The 22,320-nt window shown below is 42.4% G+C and overlaps 1 protein-coding gene across 1 annotated transcript in view; it reads right to left on the minus strand.

The window, feature by feature from the left end:
- Positions 1-1,758: 1,758 nt before the first annotated feature.
- Positions 1,759-22,320, minus strand: part of FMO4 (flavin containing dimethylaniline monoxygenase 4) — a 28,013-nt gene continuing 7,451 nt past the window's right edge. Inside the window, exons 4-9 of the mRNA XM_081298153.1 lie at positions 22,039-22,201; positions 15,083-15,225; positions 14,005-14,204; positions 10,701-11,053; positions 8,227-8,296; positions 1,759-6,241 (exon numbers count right to left, since the gene is read on the minus strand). Of these exons, the coding sequence (XP_081154279.1) occupies positions 5,767-6,241; positions 8,227-8,296; positions 10,701-11,053; positions 14,005-14,204; positions 15,083-15,225; positions 22,039-22,201 (1,404 nt within the window). The 3' untranslated portion in view covers positions 1,759-5,766. The remainder of the gene's footprint in view (positions 6,242-8,226; positions 8,297-10,700; positions 11,054-14,004; positions 14,205-15,082; positions 15,226-22,038; positions 22,202-22,320) is intronic.

The raw sequence follows: 22,320 nt of genomic DNA on the forward strand, positions 1-22,320 counted from the left end.
TCCTTAATGTTGGGGTGTGAAGGAAGGAAACGAATAAATGCAGTGAGGACTCCCTCATGGGGACAGTGTGGAGAAGGATTCTGCTTAAGATTCTCATCAGAGAAGACCCCCTGAGGCTGTTAAGCCAAGCCCTGAAGAATGAAAAGGAACCCACCTATGTCAAAGGAATCTGGCTACGGGGGGAGTGGCATGCGGTGGGGCCAGGAGGCTGAACTTTGTAGGCTGTGTAATGAACGTGGCTGTTGTTGGATGTGCAGTGGGAAGGTTTTAAGTAAGGGTGTAATGTGCTCCGAAAAGATGATTGTGTCCTGGAGAATAAATGGGTAGAGGCTGGTAAGAATAGAAGTTGGGAGGCCTGTGTGCAGTTATCTGCATGAGAGGTGATGGAGCATATGGACGTGTCAGCTTTTACTGCTGGCCAGTCTGGGCTTGCAAGGTAGCCAGCATAAGAAGAGGGAGTCCAGCTGTTGGCTGCTGTGTGTTGATGGCTTCTTGGAGTAGGAAGCTGACAAACAGCAACCCAACAGAGAGAAGTGGAGTAATGGAGAAGAAAGGGAGGGTTTTGGTTTTGGTTTTTTAAGGATGCTTCTGTTGTGCATATTTTGTGTGCATATACAAGCTGGTGAGAGAACCCAGGGCCTGACGCATGCTGAGTACTCACTCTACCACTGAGCTATGCCCCCAGCCCCTTTATTGGGCATGTTCCTGGTATAGTAATAAGTAATATGATTCCAAAGGAAAAGCTAGGAGATGGGAGTTAGAGGGACAATTCAGTGACAAGTTTCTAGTTGTAATGTTGGAGTCTTTGGGTCCTTGCTCCCTAATTGGCACCTGTCTGTCAGATAAAGGGGGAGTCTAGAATGGCATCAGGCTACTGCAGGGGAAGTCTCTTGGAGCTTCCGTAGAGCCTGTGTAGTCTTACCTACTGGGTAGGGAGGACTTTGGGAATGTAAGGATTTGGGAGAATTAACCGTGCCTCCTTCATTCCTGGAGACACAGGCGTCAGAACTACTGAGAGCCCCAAAGACCTGACCCACAGCTCTAGGCATGACACCGTTCCCAGGACTTAATGAATCAGAGAGACGTTCAGAAGCCTGTTGGCCTGTGGGCAGCTTTGTGAACTGGCTGTCAGTCTGTGTTTAGAGTGCACTACCAAGAAGAGACGTGAAGAAGTGATCACAAGGAGACTCCCTAGAACCTGTATTTCTGAAGCTGTCACAGGCAGCCTGTTCACTGATGCTGTTCACAGGGTTCACCGGGTCCCTCCACTCCCCCGCCTTCCTCCTCTCTTCTGCAGCTTCCCACCCTGTGCTCTCGGGCTGGCAGGTGGGGAAGCCTGGCATGTTGAGTCCTGCAGTCCCTGCTTCTCCAGGGGCTCGGTCGAAAAGTCAGAAAGGTGGGGAAACCCCTGGACGCCTGGGTCGACCTGCAGAACGTTCGCTGTCCACGGGAGCTGGGGCCTTGCTGGAGAGGCTGTGTGAGGGAGCCTGGTGGCGATGGTGGGTGGGGTGTTGGGGGGCAGGGGCAGGGGCTGTGAGGGAAGGTTCCTGTGGGCGCAGCACACAGCCTGGAGCTCCTGTCCTCACCCGCGGGAGACAGTTCTGTGCCCTCTTGGGCCAGCGCCTTCAGGGTGAGTGCGCTAGCCAAGGGAGCGCCTCTCACTATTAAAGCTTGATCTCACTTTGAATTGCTTGTTATGCAAGTTTGATGGGACTTGGATCCCTTCTCACAACACAAAAAACTTTCAATGTTACATTTATTGATGAAAGAAAATATTTCACGGTTTCAATTTTTTTTGAATGGCTGTGAAATGGTTTTACATTATTTTGTAACTTGTAATCACATAAAGAGATCATTGTTTAAAAATCTTATTTAGAAATTAATGTAGAATATCAAGTATGATAGAAAACCCCCAGAAATGAATTCAAGTTTTAACCAAAACCTGTGAAATTTTATTTGGAAGTATATGATAAATTCTATATTTAATATTTCGCTATTTTTTGGCTTAAGCAGTTTTACTTCAATATGAAAAGATGATTTTCCCTGTGCTCACATCGATCTCCCTTCCCCTTATCTTATCAGCTTATCGTAGGGTGGCTCACAAAGACTGTCTTCATTTTCTGTGTGCATCATGGTGTGAACAAGGTTGGTGGCCACTGTTGTAACACGCCTGCCCCAAGGCCACTTGATGATTGCTGACAGAAACAAAGCCTTCCGTGAGACTGTCCCGGGGCCACTCTCTCACTTTACCCAGTTTCCACTGGCAACATTTCGGGTGTCACCTCTTCAGGGAAGCTTTGTGTGAGCGTCCCCGCAGGCTCCCCCACCCTCTCTGAAGCCTGCATGGTTGGTCTTCCCGGAAGTCGTCACACCCCTGCCTGTCACAGTGCAGTACGTGTTCCACGACGTCAAGGACTTTCTCTCTACTGACCATGGTTACCCCGTCTAGAAGAGTGCTTGGAACACAGTAAGGGCTCAATGCATATTTGTTGAGTTAATGAATGAATTAACTGAGCACTTAAAATTCATTTTCTCTAAAACTCACACGCCTGTTCTACGGGACAGCCTCTTCAGGACGCCAGTGTCTTTGTGGTCAGTCTCTGGTGATTGTCTGATCATGCAGACTCTAATGCAAATCATTGACAAAGTGAAATTACATATATTGCAAAATAAGGATTTCAAATAAAAAAAATTGCCGAAGGTGATATTGGAGGACTGCTAAGCCATGGCAACTCTGGATCTAGCAGCATTAAACCAGGAAGACGTTTCAAGAATGGCTTAGAGATGATTGGCATGTGTGATGACAGGAGTTTCAAAAGAGATTTGTATAAATATGAGAGGATTGAAATTTTAGTTCCTTGGCAAAATCAATGAAAACCTTGAATATTAAAATATTGCTAACTTATAGTCTAGTTTTGAAAGTTGAATATGTAGTAAAGGAAGTCATAAAGGTGTTTTATCTAGCTGTCATGTAAATTCTCACAACTAGGCAATTCCTTTTAGAAGATGGTTCCAGTTATAATCCAAATTTGGTAAATGAAAGGCCAAGCATCCATGTATCAGAGAAAACATTTGGCCTTTGTTTTTTTAGGATTGACTTACTTCACTTAGCATGATATTCTCCAGTTCCATCCATTTACCTGAAAATGCCATGATTTTATTATCTTTTAGTGCTGAGTAATATATCTCAATATCACAGTTTCTTTATCTATTCATCTCTTGAAGGGCATCTAGGTTGGTTCCATGGTTTAGCTTTTGTGAATTGAGCTGCTATAAATTGTGATGTGGCTGCGTCACGATAGTATGCTGATTTTAAGTCCTTTGGGTGTAGACTGAGGAGTGGGATAACAGGGTCAAATGGTGGTTCCATTCCAAGTTTTCTAAGGAATCTCTGTACTGCTTTCCACTGTGGTTGCACCAATTTGCAGTCCCACCAGCAATGTATGAGTGTGCCTTGTTCTCTCTGATAAGAGAATGCTGACCCATAATGGGGGAGGGGCATGGAAAGAATGGAGGAATTTTGGATTGGGCAAAGGGGAGGGATGGGGAGAGGGTGTGTGGGTAGGAAAGAATTAGAAGGACATCATTACCCTATGTACGTGTATGATTGCACAAATGGTGCAACCCTACATTGTGTACAACCAGAGAAATGAAAAGTTGTGCTCTGTGTACAATGAGACAAATGCATTCTGCTGTCGTGTATGACTGATTAGAAAAAAATTTAAAAAGTTAATATATTAGCAAAGGCATTTAAAAAGACCAAGCAAACTTATTTTCAAAATTCTGATCTGATTTCTCAATGAAGTCTTGATCAAACCTAGTATTTTCCCCTAATATTTACTATGAAAATTTGATTCTCATTTAAAATGGGTTAACTCCCAATGGGCTTTTCCTGGTATTGGGGGTTCTTTGAGGACTAGAGTCATGGACTTGCCAAGCCCAATGCTCCCAGTCTGTTCAGGGTGGGAAGGCAGTGCAGAGGAGGGAGCCCGCAGGCAGGCAAGTGCAGGCTTCCTGGAGGAAGAGGTGGAAAAGGTCTGGGCTTCACTCACCAATTGAAGGGGCTTGAGATGAGTAGGGAAGTTACCTCCCAAGGCAGCTAGTGGCTTCAGGGTTTGCATATATTTGGTTTAAAATCCCTGTTCTGTCTCCTCCTTTCTGTGAAAACCAGAGAAAATTACTTCTCTGAGTGTTTGACTCATTATTTAAAAATTACTGCATTGAAAAAATAGCACATTATAAGTTTAAGTTCTGATGAACTAAGAGACATTCTCAGTTCCACTCTCTCCCTCAAGAACGGGTGTGCAGTTAGCTTAAGCTGGACGTTGCTCCTGTTGGTGTGCCTTAGTGGGGTTTGAAGTCCACCGAGGAGCACAGGTAAACCCGGACACCTTCACTGGTCGTTTCAGGATGGCTATTTCTAACCCTCCTTTGCTAGTGTTTACCTGCTGCATTCAGGAGAGTCCATCTGAGGGTGGAGGGGACACAAGGACAAAAGAGAGACTGAGCTGTACAGGCCAAGCCTCCTGATTACACAACAGCCCCTTAAGGCAGAGAATAGAAAATGTCTTTCAGTTCTGCACGGACGCCCTGCACGTCTCTCTCGCTGCTCACCCTGCACTTGGTGCTGTTATTACCCTCCCTTTCCAGGTGAGGGCACTGAGGCTTGGAAAGGCTCCTTGGCCAGGGCCTCATGGCTGACACCAGAGTTAAGGTGATGATCCACGTCTCCTTCTCCATGGAGTGAGCTTGACCAGTAGTCTCAGCTGCACAGAGCTCCCGACCCGGGAGGCCGACTCCTGGACAAGAGCTGGCACCCTGCCTCAGGCTCTTGGTTGGCTTTGGAGGTGAATGAGGGAAGGAAGAGAGAACAGACTGTCTGCCCCTCAGCTTCCCACTCTGGGGGCCATCAGGCCCGCCTTCCTCGCGCAGCTGAAAGCCGTGGCTCTTGTTGTATAAAGCTCCTTCCTTCTCTCGTTAGTAATTCCTCTCCTTCCTGGCCTGCTTTGGTCTAGGGATAGTAAGCCACCTCACTGTAGTCTGAGGGCATGTTATGATCCCTACAATTTCCCAGCAATGCTCACATCTTCTTTTTGATTAATCTTTATATTAAATTTCCACAAATTATTTGAGTATCATCATCTTATTCCTTTCAGGACCCTGATATGAATGATGATCATTTTAATTTTAGGCAAGAATGCTCATACTTTTATGTTTGGCAATGATGATCACACTGTTATTTTAGGATAGCTGCTTTAGCTAGCAGGATAGAATGTGCACTGGAAAGAGAAAGATACGGAGACCAAAGAGTGGTACACAATATAATAAATCTGCTAAGAGGTGACTAGACCTAAACTTGGATTATAGAAGTTACAGTGGAAGGAGAGAAGGGATACACAAGATACTTGAAGAGAGGATCATCATGGCATGGTTTGACCCTTGAAACCAATCAGCTTCGTCCTCACCAAACACTAGGTGTATTAGTCCGTTTTTCCATGGCTGTAACAGAAGACCTGAGATTAGTTATTTATAAAGAAAATAAGTTTCTTTGGCTCACAGTTCTGGAGGCTGGGACGTCCAAGGGCCTAGGGGAACTTCTGGTGAGAACTGTGTTTTCATAACATGTTGAAAGGTGGGAGGTTTGCTTCTCAAGCAGGTGCCTTAGAAGGAGAGAAAACAAGGGGCAGCCTCACTTTATAACAACCTCATGGAAACTAATCCAGTTCTGTGAGTGGCATTGATCCGTTTATGACCCCAGTCCCTCCCCTAGTCCCCACCTCTCAGTGCTGCCACGCTGGAGGCCAGTCTGCCAGCCCATGAACTCCAGGGGGCACACCCAAAGCTCAGCCCTAGCTGAGGGGAGAGTCTGTCCTGCATCCACTTGGAAAGTGAAGACTTGTAGATAAGTAGGAGAGAGGCCAGCAGCACAGGGCCACCCCAAGCTCTCAAGCAGTGTGACGTGGAGGCAGGCTTGGGGGTGTCGGGAGGGACTCGGGTTTTGAGAGGCTTCAGGGTCCTGTCCCATTGGGTCAGGATGGCATTTCTGGCCCCTTCCCATCTTCCGGGGCCCACCAGGCGGTATTGGTAAGGGGTACAGGGTCCAAAGAAGACTTCCCAGGCTAGTCTGGGGTCCCTGAGGAGCAGCAGTGGGAGGCTGGGCTTGGCGCCGATGCACGCAGCAAGCTCATCCAGGTAGAGGATGTAGTCGAGCTTGTCCTGACTGGTGTCCGCGATCACACCCCTGTGGGGAGAAGGGAGCATGGGTTTGGTGATCCTCCCTGCCCCGCGTTCCCGGGTTACAGAGCCCACCCTCCTCCTGTGTGTTACTTCTGCCTCGGAATCAAACCACGTCTTGGAGATGTGTTTCCATGTCAGACAGAAAAGGCTAAAGGAATTGCCTTCAGAGGACGATTCACCTGTGGAAGGAGGAGGCGAAAGGAGGCCCTCGGAGGAGACGCTTTCGTTCCTGGCGTTTGGTAAGAGGGTAAAGTGTGATGGTCCAAACGCAGCCGTGGTTATGGGTGAGGAGGGCCAGAAGGCTTCGCGTCCATGGGCACCTACATTTTTATTCATGTGATTGTGAGCTGAGGGGCCACAGCTTGGGTACCAGAACGGAGCTAGACACGGAGAGGGGGCCTAGTGTTATGTGAAGCCTTCGTCCGTGTCTGCTGTTAAACCTTCATAAGGTCCATGTCAGTCAGTCCGTCCATGAGTCAGACATTCCAGGCACCATTCTAGAGCCAGCAGGGAGCAAGGCCAGAGCCCTGCTGTCAGAGTTTGCCCTCTGGTGGGGACTAGCAGACCATCAGCAGCTCAGTCCAGCGGACATGTCATATGCGGGCAGCCGTGGGTGGTATGAGAGACCCAAGCAGGGCGGGGGAGGAGTGGGACGGCCGGGTTGCAGTTTTGTGCAATGTTGTCAAGGAAGACTTCCCTCACGGGGTGACATTTGAGCAGTGAGCCATGCAGGTGCCCGGGGAGAAACTTCAGGCAGAGGGGGACCAACTGCGAGGGCTCAGGAGGGTGATGCTGGGCCTGGCTGAGGTGTGGTGGGCAGGGGCAGGGAAGGGTGGGCACTGAGGGTGCCCCGGGGACTGCAGAAGCCACCAGGAGCCTTTCTGGGGGGAAAGGGAGGCAACCCAGGGTGTGAACAGAAAGCAGCGAGGTGTGGCTTGTGCTTGTTGCTGAGTCAGAGCAGAAGGTGGGAGACAGGTGAGGGGCACAAGCGTCCTGAAGGCCTGGTCTGAGGTGGCAGCAGCAGGGTCACGAGAAGTGTCCGAGTCCTGGATTCCTTTGGAAGGCAGAGGCCGATAGTATTTGCCGACACAGGTGTGAGAGAAAAGGACTGCTCCAGTGCCACTCAGCCGGAACGAGCGGGTGTCACTGAGGGGAGCAGGGTCAGAGGGGCGCACTGCCAGGGCGGAGCGGTGGAGAGGACCTGAGGAGTTTGTTTTTAAGCTGGGCGTGTTGGTCATGCCTGCAGTCCAGAGTTCAAGGCAGCCTGGCAGCACAGTAAGACCTCATCTCAAAAAAAAAAAAAAAAAGGTTTCCTTTTTTTTTTTTTAAAGAGAGAGAGAGAGAGAGAGAGAGAGAGAGAGAGAGAGAGAGAATATTTTTAACATTTATTTTTTAGTTTTCGGTGGACACAACATCTTTATTTTATTTGTATGTGGTGCTGAGGATGGAACCCAGCACCCTGTGCATGCCAGGCGAGCGCGTTACTGCTTGAGCCACATCCCCAGCCCCCAAATGTTCACTTTTAGACCTCAGATTTGAGGCACCTTTATATATGTGCAGGGAGCTATCCAGAGGAGCTGGAGGAAAGGCTTGGTTAAAGACGCCTGGAGCCACAGGACTGAGGTGTTTAAAGGTGGATGAGGTCCTGCTGGAGGGAGTGAGAGTACTGCTGAGGACCAAGGGGTGGGCTCAGCGAGGCCTAGGAGTGAGCCAGAGGGGACACCAGCAAGAAGAGAAAGCGCGGCCTGAGAAACGGAAGGAGACACACAGTGGGTTTCAGCGGCCAAGTGAGGGCAGGACTGGGTCCCACTGAGAAGACCTGGCGCCCCCATGACATGTCTGAGGCCACAGTCTAGTTGGTGGCAGAGGTGTGTCCCTCCTCCGTACTGCCTCTGGGAGTGGCTCTCACAGTAACTGGGAATCCTTGTGGCTTTCCTTTGTAACAGAATGCACTGGCAAGTGCACCCTGTGGCGACCTGTGTTTCCTACCTTTGAATGAGCTCCTCCTTTCTAGTGAACTCGGCCATCAGCTTCTGGGGTGCAGGGATCTGACAGAGTCCTGTGAGAAAGATCAGAAACACACGGAAGTCCACGAGATTTCCCTTTACTTAAGTTTCCTCCCTCTCATTCTGATCTCCCACGGCTCCACCCTCAGGATGTGAGACAGCCAGGGCTGAGTGGGGCTGCAGTGCACAGGACTCTGCCAGACGGCGAGAGGACCCACCTTGGCCCAGCCTCAGCCTGCACCACTCAGGAGACGTCAGCACCTGCTGCGGCAGCCGCCCAGCCCGTCCCTCGTCCCTCTGCACCTGCTCTTAGGGTCTCTCCCGCCTCTCGCTCACACAGACGCCTCCACAGGCACCGGGGTGGGTGTTAGAGCTCTTACTAGCTCTGATGGGAAGGCTGACCACGACCCCGCTGCACAGCGCAGCTTTGGCACGCGGGAATCCTCAAGAGTGACAGGTGCTGGCAGCACGTGGGTCTCACGGAGGCTGTGCCTGCTTGAGCTGTGCGGGGGCCTTGTGCTCAGTGTCACACTTGGCCTTTTTCTTGCCGTCACAGCGTGGACTCTGGCCCCCCTCTGCAATTTCCCCGCAGCCCCCGTCGGAAACCCCTTTGGGTCTTCTGGGTTCCTGGTGTGTCCAGGCCTGCTCTCACGTGAACCCCCCTGCACTGGGCTCTCCCTGTTCACCATCCCACTCTGGCCAGTCCTGCCCTGCTGGGTACCACAGGCCAGCCCCAGGTGTGGGCTTCCGGGTCCACACGAGAGGTCTGACTCAGCTCACGGGTGCACTTCCTGCTAGGAACACGTTATCCTGAAGAACTAGCAAGACTTGGTGGCTCCCAGAAGCCGCCTGGGGATCGTGGTGTTGGCTTTATCATCCTAATGAGCAGTTTTGAGCTCACTATAAAAAAACCTCCCAAACCAGCACTTAAGTCCTCTACGATTTTCACTTAACTGGACAGAGCTGTGAAAGCACTGCGTTGTTCTCAAAGAAATACAAGTTTGTGGTAACTTAATGAAGGGGGGCGGATTTTTTTTTCCTGTAATGTAAATAGGGTGAAAATCTTCTAAACACTTTCTCTGCCATTTGAATAGCATGTTTGCCAGCTACAAGTACTTAGGTCTTTTCTTTTTTTGTGGTCCTGGGAGTTGAACCCAGAGCCTTGTGCATGCCAGGCAAGTGCTCTGCTACTAGCCTTTTTAATTAAATTAATTAATTAATTAATTTTTGGCACCAGGGATTGATTGCTTAACCACTGAGCCACAACCCCAGCCATTTTTATTTTTTATTTTGAGATGGGGTCTTGCTAAGTTGCTTAGCACCTTGCTAAGTTGCTGAGGCTGGCTTTGAACTTGTTATCCTCCTGCTTCAGCCTCCCAAATTGCTGGGATTATAGGCATGCAGTCTAGGCCCAGTCTCCTAGCTTTTTTAAAGGAAAAAATATATATTTTGAGACAGGGTCTAAGTTGCCCAGGCTGGCCTCAGAACTTATGATCCTCCTGCCTCAGCCTCCTGAGTAGCTGGAATTAGGAGCTTACACCACCATGCTTGGCTGAGGGCACAGGTTTTTAGGTGTGGTTAATATCTATTGCATTTGTACAGTGGGCTAGAAGTCATCATTACTTAATACTGTCTTATATGCTATTTGTAAATTATTGGTGGATGTTTTTATTCACTAAGGACAGCTGGTTGGTCCAACTGTGAATGCTGTTTATATTTAAAGATCACACTCTGCAGTTCTTTGGAATGCTCACTTGTCTAAATCTTGCTCTCTGTAGCAGGCATGCTGGGAATGGCAATAAGTGGCAACAGTGGTCACTTAATAGGCCTCTCCTGTGTCAAGTGTGCCACTTGAGGCTTGGCAGACATTGTAAATTTTAACAAGTCCTGAGAAAGAGGGTCTGCCATCCTCACTTTGCAGACAAAGGCGCTGAGGTGCACAGGGTCCCTGCCCAGTGGCTCTGGACCCACCAGCCCTGGCTCCTGGTGCCCTTGTGGGATCTGCCCAAAGGAGTGCCCAGGGCCTACCGTATTGCTACGAGCACTTAAAAGGTCGCTGTCTCTTCATACCTCAGTTTTATCCACAGCATGCATTACTCCAGTACCTTTTAAAGTGATCTAAAATTCTACTTCTAGTAATAAATGGAAAGACTTAGGAGTAAACAGACTGGACTAGAATAGAATAGGCTCTTGAAGCTTCCAAAAAGTTCAGTTCATCTGAGAAATTTGATTACATTCTGTTCAAATTTATCCCATCTACAGAGTCAGAATCTCCTCTGCTCAGTCAGATGGAGTGACATACACACTCATTATACCACTATACATATGTATGATTAATTGCTCATTTAATTTTTTATAATATTTATATCACTTTGGCTCAGATCTGTTTGATTTTAGCTAAACGGCAGGGAGATGATTTTGGCTGATCATACAGGACTCTAAATAGAGTCAAGGTACCTTTGAACACTCTTGTGGCCCACCGTGCTTGGAGCTCTGTGCCTGATAAGATGGACCCTTTAAGGCCGATAAGGCCAATGACGGCTAATGTTGCTCTCTCCAGGCTTGAGGGAAAGACCCACTTATGTAGGAATATCTTCTTTGTACAAAGGCTTTGGAGAGGTTCTTCAAGAAAGGGAAAAGAAAATATATATCCTGTAGTGAAGATCACAATATCAATGTTGGCTTCCACTGTCCCATCTTCAAAGATAGCAGAGGTCTCTGTGAATCCCTTCACACCGGTTTTCATAGTGACCAGCCCACATAGGATGCAGGTTGGCAGCTCGTCATTCACAATAATTTTTTTTTTCTTCCTTTGACACAGAAGAGAAAAATATTTGTTGTGGTTATAGTTGTGAAATACTCTAGCCAATGATTTATTCAGTCAGTTAAGGTAAACTATCTGTCAAGCCAAACAAGTGAGTGTCCAATTATTCATCAGTCATGATGTCTAATTCACAGTTGTCTGGTTACTATTCATAACATGTTTTCTTTTCTTGTTCCCAGAAGAAGACACGTGGAAAATGATTAACCCCACTCTTTCCTGACTCAATTTACAATTCTCTCTCTCTTATTAATTTCTAGAGCTTTTTTTTTTCCTTGAAGTATCAGCACTGAGTATATAACAAATCACTGGATGACAAGTTTGGGGTTTCATGTCACCTATACTTTTAGGAATGACATCAGGCAAAGAGGACATTACTAAGAAACTCTTTTAATGCCAACTTTGAGTCTACTTATGCTGATAAGTATTTTCATTGTGAGCACCATTCTGCCTAATCATCAGACATGCTGTCTTTATTAGATTTACACATCTGATCATCCTTTGCCATTAGTTTTTTTTTTACCATATTAATCTTTTTAAAATTTTTATTCTAATTTGTTATATATGACAGCAAAATGCAGTTCAATTCATTTTACACATATAGAGCACAATTTTCATGTCTCTGGTTATACATAAAGTGACTTCATACATATACTTCGGGTAATGGATGTCCACTGTCTTTCCTACCTCCACCTCTCCTTTCCCCTCCCTCCCCTTTGCCCTATCTAAATTTCCTCCATGTTCCTCCCATGTTCCCCCATATCCCCATTTTTATGAATCAGCATCCTTATATCAGAGAAAACATTCGCTATTTAGTTTTTTGGGATTGGCTAACTTCACTTAGCATTATCTTCTCTAACTCCATCCATTTACCTGCAAATGCCATGATTTTATTCCCTTTTATTGCTAAGTAATATTCCATTGTGTATATATGCTACATCTTCTTTATCCATTCATCTACTGAAGGGCATGTAGGTTGGTTCCACAATTTAGCTATTGTGAATTGTGCTGCTATAAACATTGAGGTGGCTGTGTCCCTGTAGTATGCTGTTTTTAAGCCCTTTGGGTATAGACCCAGGAGAGGGATAGCTGGGTCGAATGGTGGTTCTATTCCCAGTTTTCCAAATATTCTCCACACTGCTTTCCACCATGGCTGCACCAATTTGCAGTCCCACCAGCAATGTATGAATGTGCCTTTCCCCCACATCCTCGCTAACACTCATCGTTTGTATCCTTAATAGCCGCCATTCTGACTGTAGTTTTGATTTGCATTTCTCTAATTGCTAGAGATGTTGAACATTTTTTCATATATTTGTTGATTGATTGTATATCATCTTCTGAGAAGTTTCTGTTCAGTCCCTTGGACCATTTATTGATTGGGTTATTTGTTTTTTTTGGTGTTAAGATTTTTGAGTTCTTTATATATCCTAGTGATTAGGGCTCTATCTGATGTGCATGTGGTAAAAATTCGCTCCCAAAGTGTAGGCTCTCTATTTACCTCACTGATTGTTTCTTTTGCTGAGAAGACTTTTAGTTTAAATCCATCCCATTTTTTAATTCTTAAAAATGAAATTAAGCCCCTGTCTCTCACCAGGCACAAAACTCAACTCAAAGTGCATCAACGATCTAGGAATTAAACTAGAGACCCTGTACCTAATAGAAGAAAAAGTAGACCCAAATCTTCATCATGTGGGATTAGGCCCTGACTTCTGTAATAAGACTCCTAGAGTGCAAGAAATAAAATCAAGAGCCATTAGGTTTTTTTTTTTTTTTTTTTTTTTAAGTTGAAGGTTGAAATGTATCTTACCAAAGAATATTTGGGTCAGCACATGATAAAAATGACATTTTAATGATCTTATACCCATTTCAGCCTTTTCTCCCCCTTGGCAGTGTGCAGCTCTGTGCAGAGGTGCATCACCCCACATCATTTCAGGAAATGCTACTGTGAGTGCAGACCTCCTCCTCACTCTGCCGAACATTCATTGTAGACTGGTGAGAACAGACCAGCTGCACACACGGATGCTGCCACACTGTATTTTTCACATGGCAGCATTTTCAAGGGTCTTCAGGGCCATTCTAAATTTCCTGATTTTCAAGCTGCAAATGACAGCACCCTTCATTTTCTTGAATCCCTACTTTTGTTATTGCACATCTCAAGTTCTGAATAATATAGAATAAAAATATTGATTTAAAATATTTCCCATGAGAAATGCAAATAAAAACTATAATGAGATACTACCTTATCAGTTAGAATGGCTGTAATAAAAAAAGTCACAAATGCTGGTGAGGCTGTTGAGAAAAAGGAGCTTTTATACACTGTTGGTGAGAATGTAAATGAGTACAGCCATTGTGGAGAATAGTATAAAGGGTCCTCAAAAAACTAAAAATAGATCTACCATATGTGCTCCAGCTAATCCCCAGTTGTGGGTACATATTTAAAGGAAGTGAAATTATCATACCAAAGTAATGCCTGCATGCCCATTTATTTTGGCATTCTTCACAGTAGCTAAGGTATGGAGTAAGCCTAGGTGTTCATCAATAGAAGAAGGGATAAAGAAATGCATATATGTGTACAATTGAGTACTACTGAGTCATAAAGAAGAATGAAATGCTGTCATTTGAAGCGGATGGAACTGGAAGACATTGTGTTAAGTGAAATGAGCCAGACACAGAAAGACAAGAACCATATGTTCTCATACATGGAAGCTAAAAAGTCAATCTGAAAGTAGAACATTGATTCAGAGAGATTGGGAAGAGGGTGTGTGGAGATATCTATCTATATCTATCTATCTATATATCTATCTATCTATCTATCTATCTATCTATCTATCTAGAAATATCACCACGAACCCCATCAGCATTGCAGTTATTGCATGATAATAAAAAGTAAAGAATATAAATAAATAAAAATTTTTCTATGAAATAAAAGAATTGAAGTACCCCTTTGTAATACTCAATCCATAAATCTCATGGTTTAGTCTTTTACTCATCTGCCTCTCTTGAAGCCAGTTTACGAAACATGGAGGCAGCAGTTGGTTAATAAACGTATAGCATCTTCTCGTGATCATCATGTTAAAAGGGTAGCCTCTGTCTGAAGAGCGGCTGATAACCCAGGTGCCAGTTCTAGTACTGAGAAGTACCTAGAAAATAAGGCAATAGGGATGAATACGGGTCATCATTTTGTAGTACTTTTATTCAACTGTGTTTTAAGTGGTCTTACAGCATTCTGGTCTTCTAACAGAGTTTTTATAAATTTGTCCCATATATCTACATATGAGTTACATATTCCTGTTGTCAGTGTTCTAAAAAGCACTTTACCTGATTTAGTTATGTTGAGAATTTCATTATGTTTATAGAGTTATAAGAACAGGATTAGAATGTTTTGAGGTACACAGTATTGACCTGGCAATTTTTTATATGTAAATAATATAAAATTTTAGATGAGGGCTTGGAAAAGCAATTTTAACTGAATTAAGCGCCAACATATTCTTTCTACATCTAATCATTATCTTATACTTTATGCTGAAGTGGAATAGATTTAGATTTTTGTGATTTTATGTTTGGGCTTTATAAAATCATTATATATACTTCTTAGGCAAAGAAAAGATTGCTTTTATCTTAAACCAAGGTATAAATCTGGTTTCTAGTAGAAAACTTGGAGACATCCAGAAAACAACCTCCTCTTTCTAGTCTTATGTGGAGTTTTGCCAGAATTGCAGAGTGAGATAAAAACAGGACAACTGCCTGGGTTGGAGCATTCTGCCCACTTGGTCTTGTTCCTGAAGGAGCTCTTCTGAAAAATGCCTGTGGCCTGGCATTGACACCCTTCCTAGACTCTTTGGAGATGGTTCAGTTCTGTTAATTGGCTTCTAAAACAGTGGCCCTGAAGACTTTCAGTTTCTTCACTTGCCCTCGTCAGCACAATTAGGAACTGGCCCGCAGGCATTCTTGTCTTGAGAACGTGTCTCTGGACGCCAAGGATGAAGACGGGAGTAGGGCACTGATTCAGAAGTGGTACCTGAGCTGCCATTCGGCTGAGCTCCACCGCAATGTCTCCTCCAGTGTTCCCAAGACCAATCACCAAGACACGTTTCCCCTGAAAACCTTCTGGGCTCTTGTACTCTTGACTGTGCAGGATCTGGCCTTTAAAATTATGGATTCCTGAGGAGAGGAAAGGATTAGACGGTTTGAAATACCAGAGGCTGTAATTCCCCAGCAAGCAGGAATAGGGTTCGTTAAAAAAGGAAGTTCCAGAAATATGGCAGCCCTTTGCTCCTGCCACCAGTTGCAGGAAGTAGAACAAGCTTATGATGCTCCTGTTTCCTGGGATGCAGTTAGCCCAGATGTACCTGTAGTGCACCCTGCCTAGTTAGAAATGCACGGGATCATATATTGCCACATATGCATTCCCTTTCAAAGCAATTTGGGAAATAAGAAATGTCCCATGCACTATCCTGAACATCCTAGGGAAGAAGTAGGTTATTTCTAGTCCCCAATAATGACACCCCTTCTATATTATTATACTCAACTATAATTTCTCCCATGAGTACTACACTCATATCCAACTGTGTAATTAACATCTTCTTCTTTAGGAGTCTGAATAAGCATCTCAAACTAAAAAAAAAAAAGTATGTATGTTACTTTACCTAAAAGATATATTCTAAAGGACTGTGATTTTAAAGACTATACCGAACAAAGCCATCCTTTAAAAATTAAAGAGGCATAAAGACATTCTCAAACAAGAGAGTTTATCACCACTAGATCTGTCCTACATGAAATGCTAAGGGGAGTTCTCTAAACTAAAAGAGGTGCTAATGTGTAAGAAGAAAACATCAGAAACTCATTGGTAAGAGTAATTGTGATGGCATATATAGAATGCTCTAATAAAGTAGGTAACGCAAAAACCATTCATATCTTTCATGTGAAGACTAAAAGCCCAAATAAATAAAAATAATAACTACATCAATATGTTAAGAAATAGGCAATATAGACAGAAAATAGGATAACAGAAATTAAAAATACAGAGAAGAATGGAGGGCAATGGTAGAATTTTTAATTAGTATTTCTTCTCTCTTTTTGTTTCTTTCCCTATTTTTATGATCAATGTTAAGTTATTGTCACTTCAAAATAGCTTGTTATTATCACAAAATTCTTTTTTTTTTGTAAATCTCACTGTAATAACAAAGCAAAAATCTACTATAGATGTATCAAAAATAATAAGAAAGGAATAAAAACACACTACTAGAGTAAATCACTTATACACAAAGGAAGACTATATGAGAGGGAGGGAGAAAGAAAAAAAAGGAATTGAAATAAAATTAGAAAATAATGGCAGTAGTAAGACCTTACCTATTATTAAAGACCTTAAGTTTAAATGGTTAAATTCTCCAGTTAAAAGAGTGATTGAATGCATAAAAACAAGACCCAACTATATGCTGCTTACAAGAAATGCACTTCTAAAGACACATAAAGACTCAAAGTGAAGGGATGGAAAAAGATATTGTATGACAATCCAAAAGAAAGCAGGAATAGTTATGCTAATTTCACATAAAGTAGACTAAATAAAAAGAAGGCCATACATAATAGTATAATGATAAAAGGGTCAACTTAGCAAGAGGAAATAATTATAAATATATATGTACCAAATATTGTATGCACTAAATATAATATAAAGCAAATATGTGTGTGTGTGTGTGTGTGTATATATATATATGTGTATATATATATATATATATATATATATAGAGAGAGAGAGAGAGAGAGAGAGAGAGACACACAATATGAATATATATGAGAGAGAGACAGACCAATGCAATAATAGTAGGGGACTTTTAACATTCCTTCTTTCATCACTGGACAGATCATCCAGATGGAAAATTGATAAAGAAATAGCAGAGTTAGACCACATGAATCTAATAGACATCTACAGGACATTCTATCAACCAATGAATAAACATTATTCTAACATCACATGGAACATTCTCTAGAGTAGATCATATTGTAGGTGCCAAGAAAAGTCTCAACAAATTTAAATAATTGAAATCTTATTAAAGTATCTTTTTTTCTATGATGCAATAAACTAGAATAACAAGAAAAACTTTGGAAACTATATGAATACATAGAGAACTTACTCCTGAACATCCAGTGAATCAAGGAATAAATTAAGAAGGAAATTTTAAAATCTTTTGAAACAAATGGAAAAAAAACCCCAGAACTTATAGGATACAGCAGAATCAGCACTAAGAGGGAAGTTTATAGCAATCAATGCCCACGTCAAAAAAAAAATATGAAGGCTGGGCATGGTTGTGTATTCCTGTAATCCCTATTACTTGGGAGGCTGAGGTAGGAGGATCAAAAGTTTGAGGCTAGCCTCAGCAACTTAGTGAGACCCTGTCACAAAATAAAAAGGGCTGGGGATGTAGCTCAGTGGTAAAGCATCCCTGGGTTAAATCCCCAGTACCAAAAGAAAGAAAGAAAGATAGATAAATAGATCTCACATAAAGAACCTATCATTGCACCTTAAGGAAGTAGAACAACAAGAAAAAACTAAACCAAAAATTAATAGAATGAAAGAAATGATAAATATTAGAACAAATTAAAGGGAGACTAAAAAATTTAAATGATCAATGAAATGAAGAACTGGTTTTTCAAAAGAATAAAGAAAATAAACAAATTCTTAGCTTGACTAAGAAACAAAAGAGAAGACTTATAATATCAGGGAGATTGCAACTGACCACAGAAATAAAAAGCTATCCTTCAACAAATTTGATAACCTAAAAAAATGGACAGATTTGTTGACACACAGACCTTATCAAGACTGAATTATGAAGACATAGTAAACCTAAACAGACAAATTCCCAGGTACATGTACCTTACCAAGACTGAAACATGAAGAAATAGAAAAATTGAACAGACCGTTAATAAGTAAGAAGACTGACTCAATAATAAAGAGTCTCCCACCAAAAATAGTTCAGGACAAGATGCCTTCACTGCTGAATTCTATCAAACATTTAAAGGAGAATGAATACCAACACTTGTTTAAACCATCCCAAAAAACTGAAGAGAGGAGATTCTTCTAAACTAATTCTGTGAGGCCCCATATCAAAACCAGACAAGCTCACAACAACAGAAAAGAGGCTAATAGGCCAATGTCCTTGATGAATAAATAAATAGATGCATAAATCCTCAGCAAGACGATGGCAAACTGAATTCACCAGCACACTAAAGATATTATTCACCACAATCAAGCAGAATTCACTCCAGGAATGCAAGGATGGTTCAACATATGCAATACAACACATCAACAGGAACAAAGAACAAAAATTACCTAATCATTTAAATAGATGTAGAAAGGCTTCTGATAAAATTCAATTTCCTTTCATGATAAAATCATTAAACAAATTAGGTAGAGAAGGAACATACCTGAACATAATAAAGGCCATATATAATAAGCCAACAATTAACATCATACTGAGTGGGAAAAGGCTGAGGGCTTCTGAGATCTGGCACAAGACAAAGATGCCACTGTCACCACTTGCATTCCACATTGTACTACTGGAAATCCTTGCCAGAACAATCAGGCTAAAGAAAACTCCATCCAGTTTGGAAAAGAGGAAGTCATATTGTCCACATTTGCAGATGACATGCTTTTATATATCTACATTAAAAAAAAAACCAAAGACTTCACAGAAGAACTATTGGAAATAATAGATGAATTCTACAAAGTTGGAGGATACAAAATCAACATATAAAAATCAGTAGCATTGCTATATGCCAATGGCAAATACTCTGAAATAGAAATCAATAAAACAGTTCCATTTAAATAAATTTAACCAGAGAGGTGAAAGATCTCTACAATAAAAACTTTAAAGCACTGATTATTAAAGAGATTGAAGAGGACATTTAAAAAAATGGAAAGAGATGCCATGTTCGTGGATTAAAATATTAACGTTGGTAAAATGTCCATACTGCTAAAAACAACCTGCAGAGTCAGTGCAATCCCCATCTAAACACCCATGACATTCTTCACAGAACTAGAAAATACTTCTAAAATTCATTTGGAACCACAGAAATTCCCAGTTAGCCAAAGAAATCTTAGAAACAGAAATAAGAAAACAAAACAAGCATCATTAAATTACGTGACTTCAAAACATACCACAAAGCTGACTCAGTCATCAAAATGGCATGGTTGGTATTGGCATACAGAACAGACTAGGTCTAGAGGTAAACCCACACACCCACAGGCAACTGTCTTCAACAGAGGTGCTGAAGAAACACACTGCAGAGACAGGACATTCTCTTCAGTGAATGGATATTCACATGCAGAACAATGAAACTAGACCAGATTTCTCACCATACACAAAAAACAACTCAAAATGGACAAAACACTTAAAAAAGACCTGAAACCATGAAGTACTGGAAGAAAACAAAGGGGAATGGCTTTAGAACATTGAAATGGGCAAGGATTTTTTTTTTTTTTTGGATTAAAAAAAAAAAAAGAAGCATAGGCAACACAAGTCAAGCATGTACAAATCAAACTAAAATGCTCTGCACAGCAAAAGAAACAATAGAGTGAAAGACAACTTACAGCATGGGAAAAATATCTGCAGTATATACACCTGACAAGGGGTTAGTATCCAGAATATATAAGGAACTTTATCAACTCAGCAGCAAAAACAAACAAAAAAACCAAATCATCTGATTTTTTTAAAAAAAGGGCAATATGCCTAAATATCTATCAAATGAAGATCTATGAATGGCTAATTTCTGGAAAGAAATTCTCAAGTTACTAATCATTAGGAAATGCATGTCAAACCATGGCGAGATCCCACTTCACTGCAGGTAGGAGGGCTGTGAAAACAAGACAAGAGCGAGCGCTGGTGAGGGTGTGGAGGACTGGGAGCCTTGCCCACCGTCGGCAGAAGGCAAATTAGGGTGGCTATTGTGCCAAACAGTGTGAAGGTTCCTCAAAGATGAGAAGTAGAACTGCCCCATGATCTGGCAATCCCTCTATTGGGTGTGTAACCAGAGGAATACATGAATGAAACTGTTTTATTGGAGAGACATTTGCACTTACATGATTTATTGCAGCATGATTCACAATGATCAAGGACTGGAAACAGCCCAAGTGTCCATCAGTCGATGAATGGACAAAGAAAACGTTGTATATATACACACACAGTGGGTACCACTCAGTTACAAAGGAGGATAGATCCTGTCATGTGAGGAAACGTGGTGGGGCCTGGGGGTCCTCATGGTAAGTGGAGTTAAGCCAGGCACAAAGAGACAAGCACTGCATGATTCCACTCATAGGTGGAATTTAAGAAAAGTTTATCTCCTAGATTTTGGGAGTAGAAATAGTGGTTATCCAAGGCAAGAGAGAAGGGGGAGGCATAAGTGAAGTAAGTTCTGATGTTCTCACACAAGGTAATTATAAATAACAACATCCCATATATTTCAAAAACGCTGAAAGAAAGGATTTTGCACGTTTTAACCACAAAGTACTAACAAATGAAGAGGAGATAGATATGTTTACCCACATAGAATGTTATACATTGTACACATTTATCAGAACATCATGTTACCCCACAAATATGTATACTTTTATGTGTTCATTAAAAATAAACAATTTAAAAGAATGTGATTCATGTACATAAAATGTTTACACATTAATTTTTTCCCCTTTGTAATACTGGGTATTGAACCCAGGGCTTTGTGCATGCTAGGAAAGCACTCTACCTCTGAGCTACACCCCCAGCCCTTTTTTTAAAATTTCATTTTGAGCCAGGGTCCTGCTAAGTTGCCCAGTCTGGACTTGAACCTGTGATCTTCTCACCTCTGCCTCCCATATTTCATGTGAACCAGGTGATGGCCTGTGGGAGAGTGCCAGTCTGCTGGGAATTGAAAGGGACTTTGCACCACATGAACAGCCCTGAGATTCTGAACAGGTTGACTGGCACTTGCCAGACATTTTCCCATGGAAACATTGTTATAAGAGGCGTTATGTGTTCCTTCAGCCTCCAGGGCCACCTAAGCCCAAGCCACAGATACAATATTGCTTCTTACTAAAGCCTGGATTGAATTCTCACTTTATTGTTAAGGACATTCTGTTTAATTATGATTGCTTTGATGATATTCATACTTCATTTTTTGGTTGCCAAGGTCAACAAGTTTTATTATTCACACACTTCCTTTCCTTCTAAGTGATTTCACTCCCTCAAAAAATTTCAATACTTATTCAGTTGCCTTTAGAACCATTAGTGACAGAAGAGTAGCTATACAACATTTTAGTAATTCTCATTTGACTTTGTTTTCTATGCCTGGTTCTGAATAGGTTTGGGCTTCCCAAATAATCAGTTTTGATCTCAAAAGATTAAGGTTTGAGACAGAGATTTGCTGATCATGAGTATACTAAGAATGTGCTATTGGAGTTAAAAGCATTTCCAAAAAGGAGTTTCAAAACCTTCTGTATATGGATGGCCCTGATCTAAGAGGTATAATGAATGGATCATTATTGTGGTGACTTTTGAAGGGTGAATAGATTCTTCTTCATGTATATTTTCTGGTTGTTTCATCTTAAAACAATCTGTCAGACTTCCTGATACTCACTTAAATTCTTGAGCTACAGGGCAGTCTTGATTCAAATGTCCTGTCATTCAACCTCCAAAATCAAAACCTTTTTTTTTTTTGTTTTTCTTTTTAATGACAGACCTAATAGTTCAGAACCTTATTTAATCACTGAACTTGAATTAGACATGTATGATAAAGCTTAAACAATGACACTTATATTAATAAGTAAATAATAAGACCTGATATCTGCACAGTGCTTTGTACCTTTCAAAGTAATTTTGTACATTTTTTTTTAGAGTAAATAGAAAGTTGTCTATAATCGTGGCAATTTCAACTACAAATCCATAATGTTTCTTCTAGAGGAACCCCAAAGAGTAGGCATGGTTGTGGGTCAAAACGACTCACCAGGAAAGGACTCCAAAGGCAAATGGGGACTCAGGAAGTGTCCTGTGCACACCATGACAGCATCAAAGACTGCTCTGTCCTGCTTGCCCTCCGTCTCTGTGATGACATCCCATTGACCCGTTTCGGAGAAGTCTGGACGTTTTGTCACGCTGCACACAGTGGTCTACAAGTGACAGACAAACACTGGCTTCCTGCCCCAGCCTCTGAGCGTGGCAGTGCCTGGCTCGGCCCCCAGGCCGGCTATGTGAAGTAGACCAGGCCCTCCCGCAGGAGCCTGTGAGG

The sequence above is a fragment of the Spermophilus citellus genome (assembly GCF_964194105.1).
Source record: "Spermophilus citellus genome assembly, chromosome: 6".
NCBI lineage: Eukaryota > Metazoa > Chordata > Mammalia > Rodentia > Sciuridae > Spermophilus > Spermophilus citellus.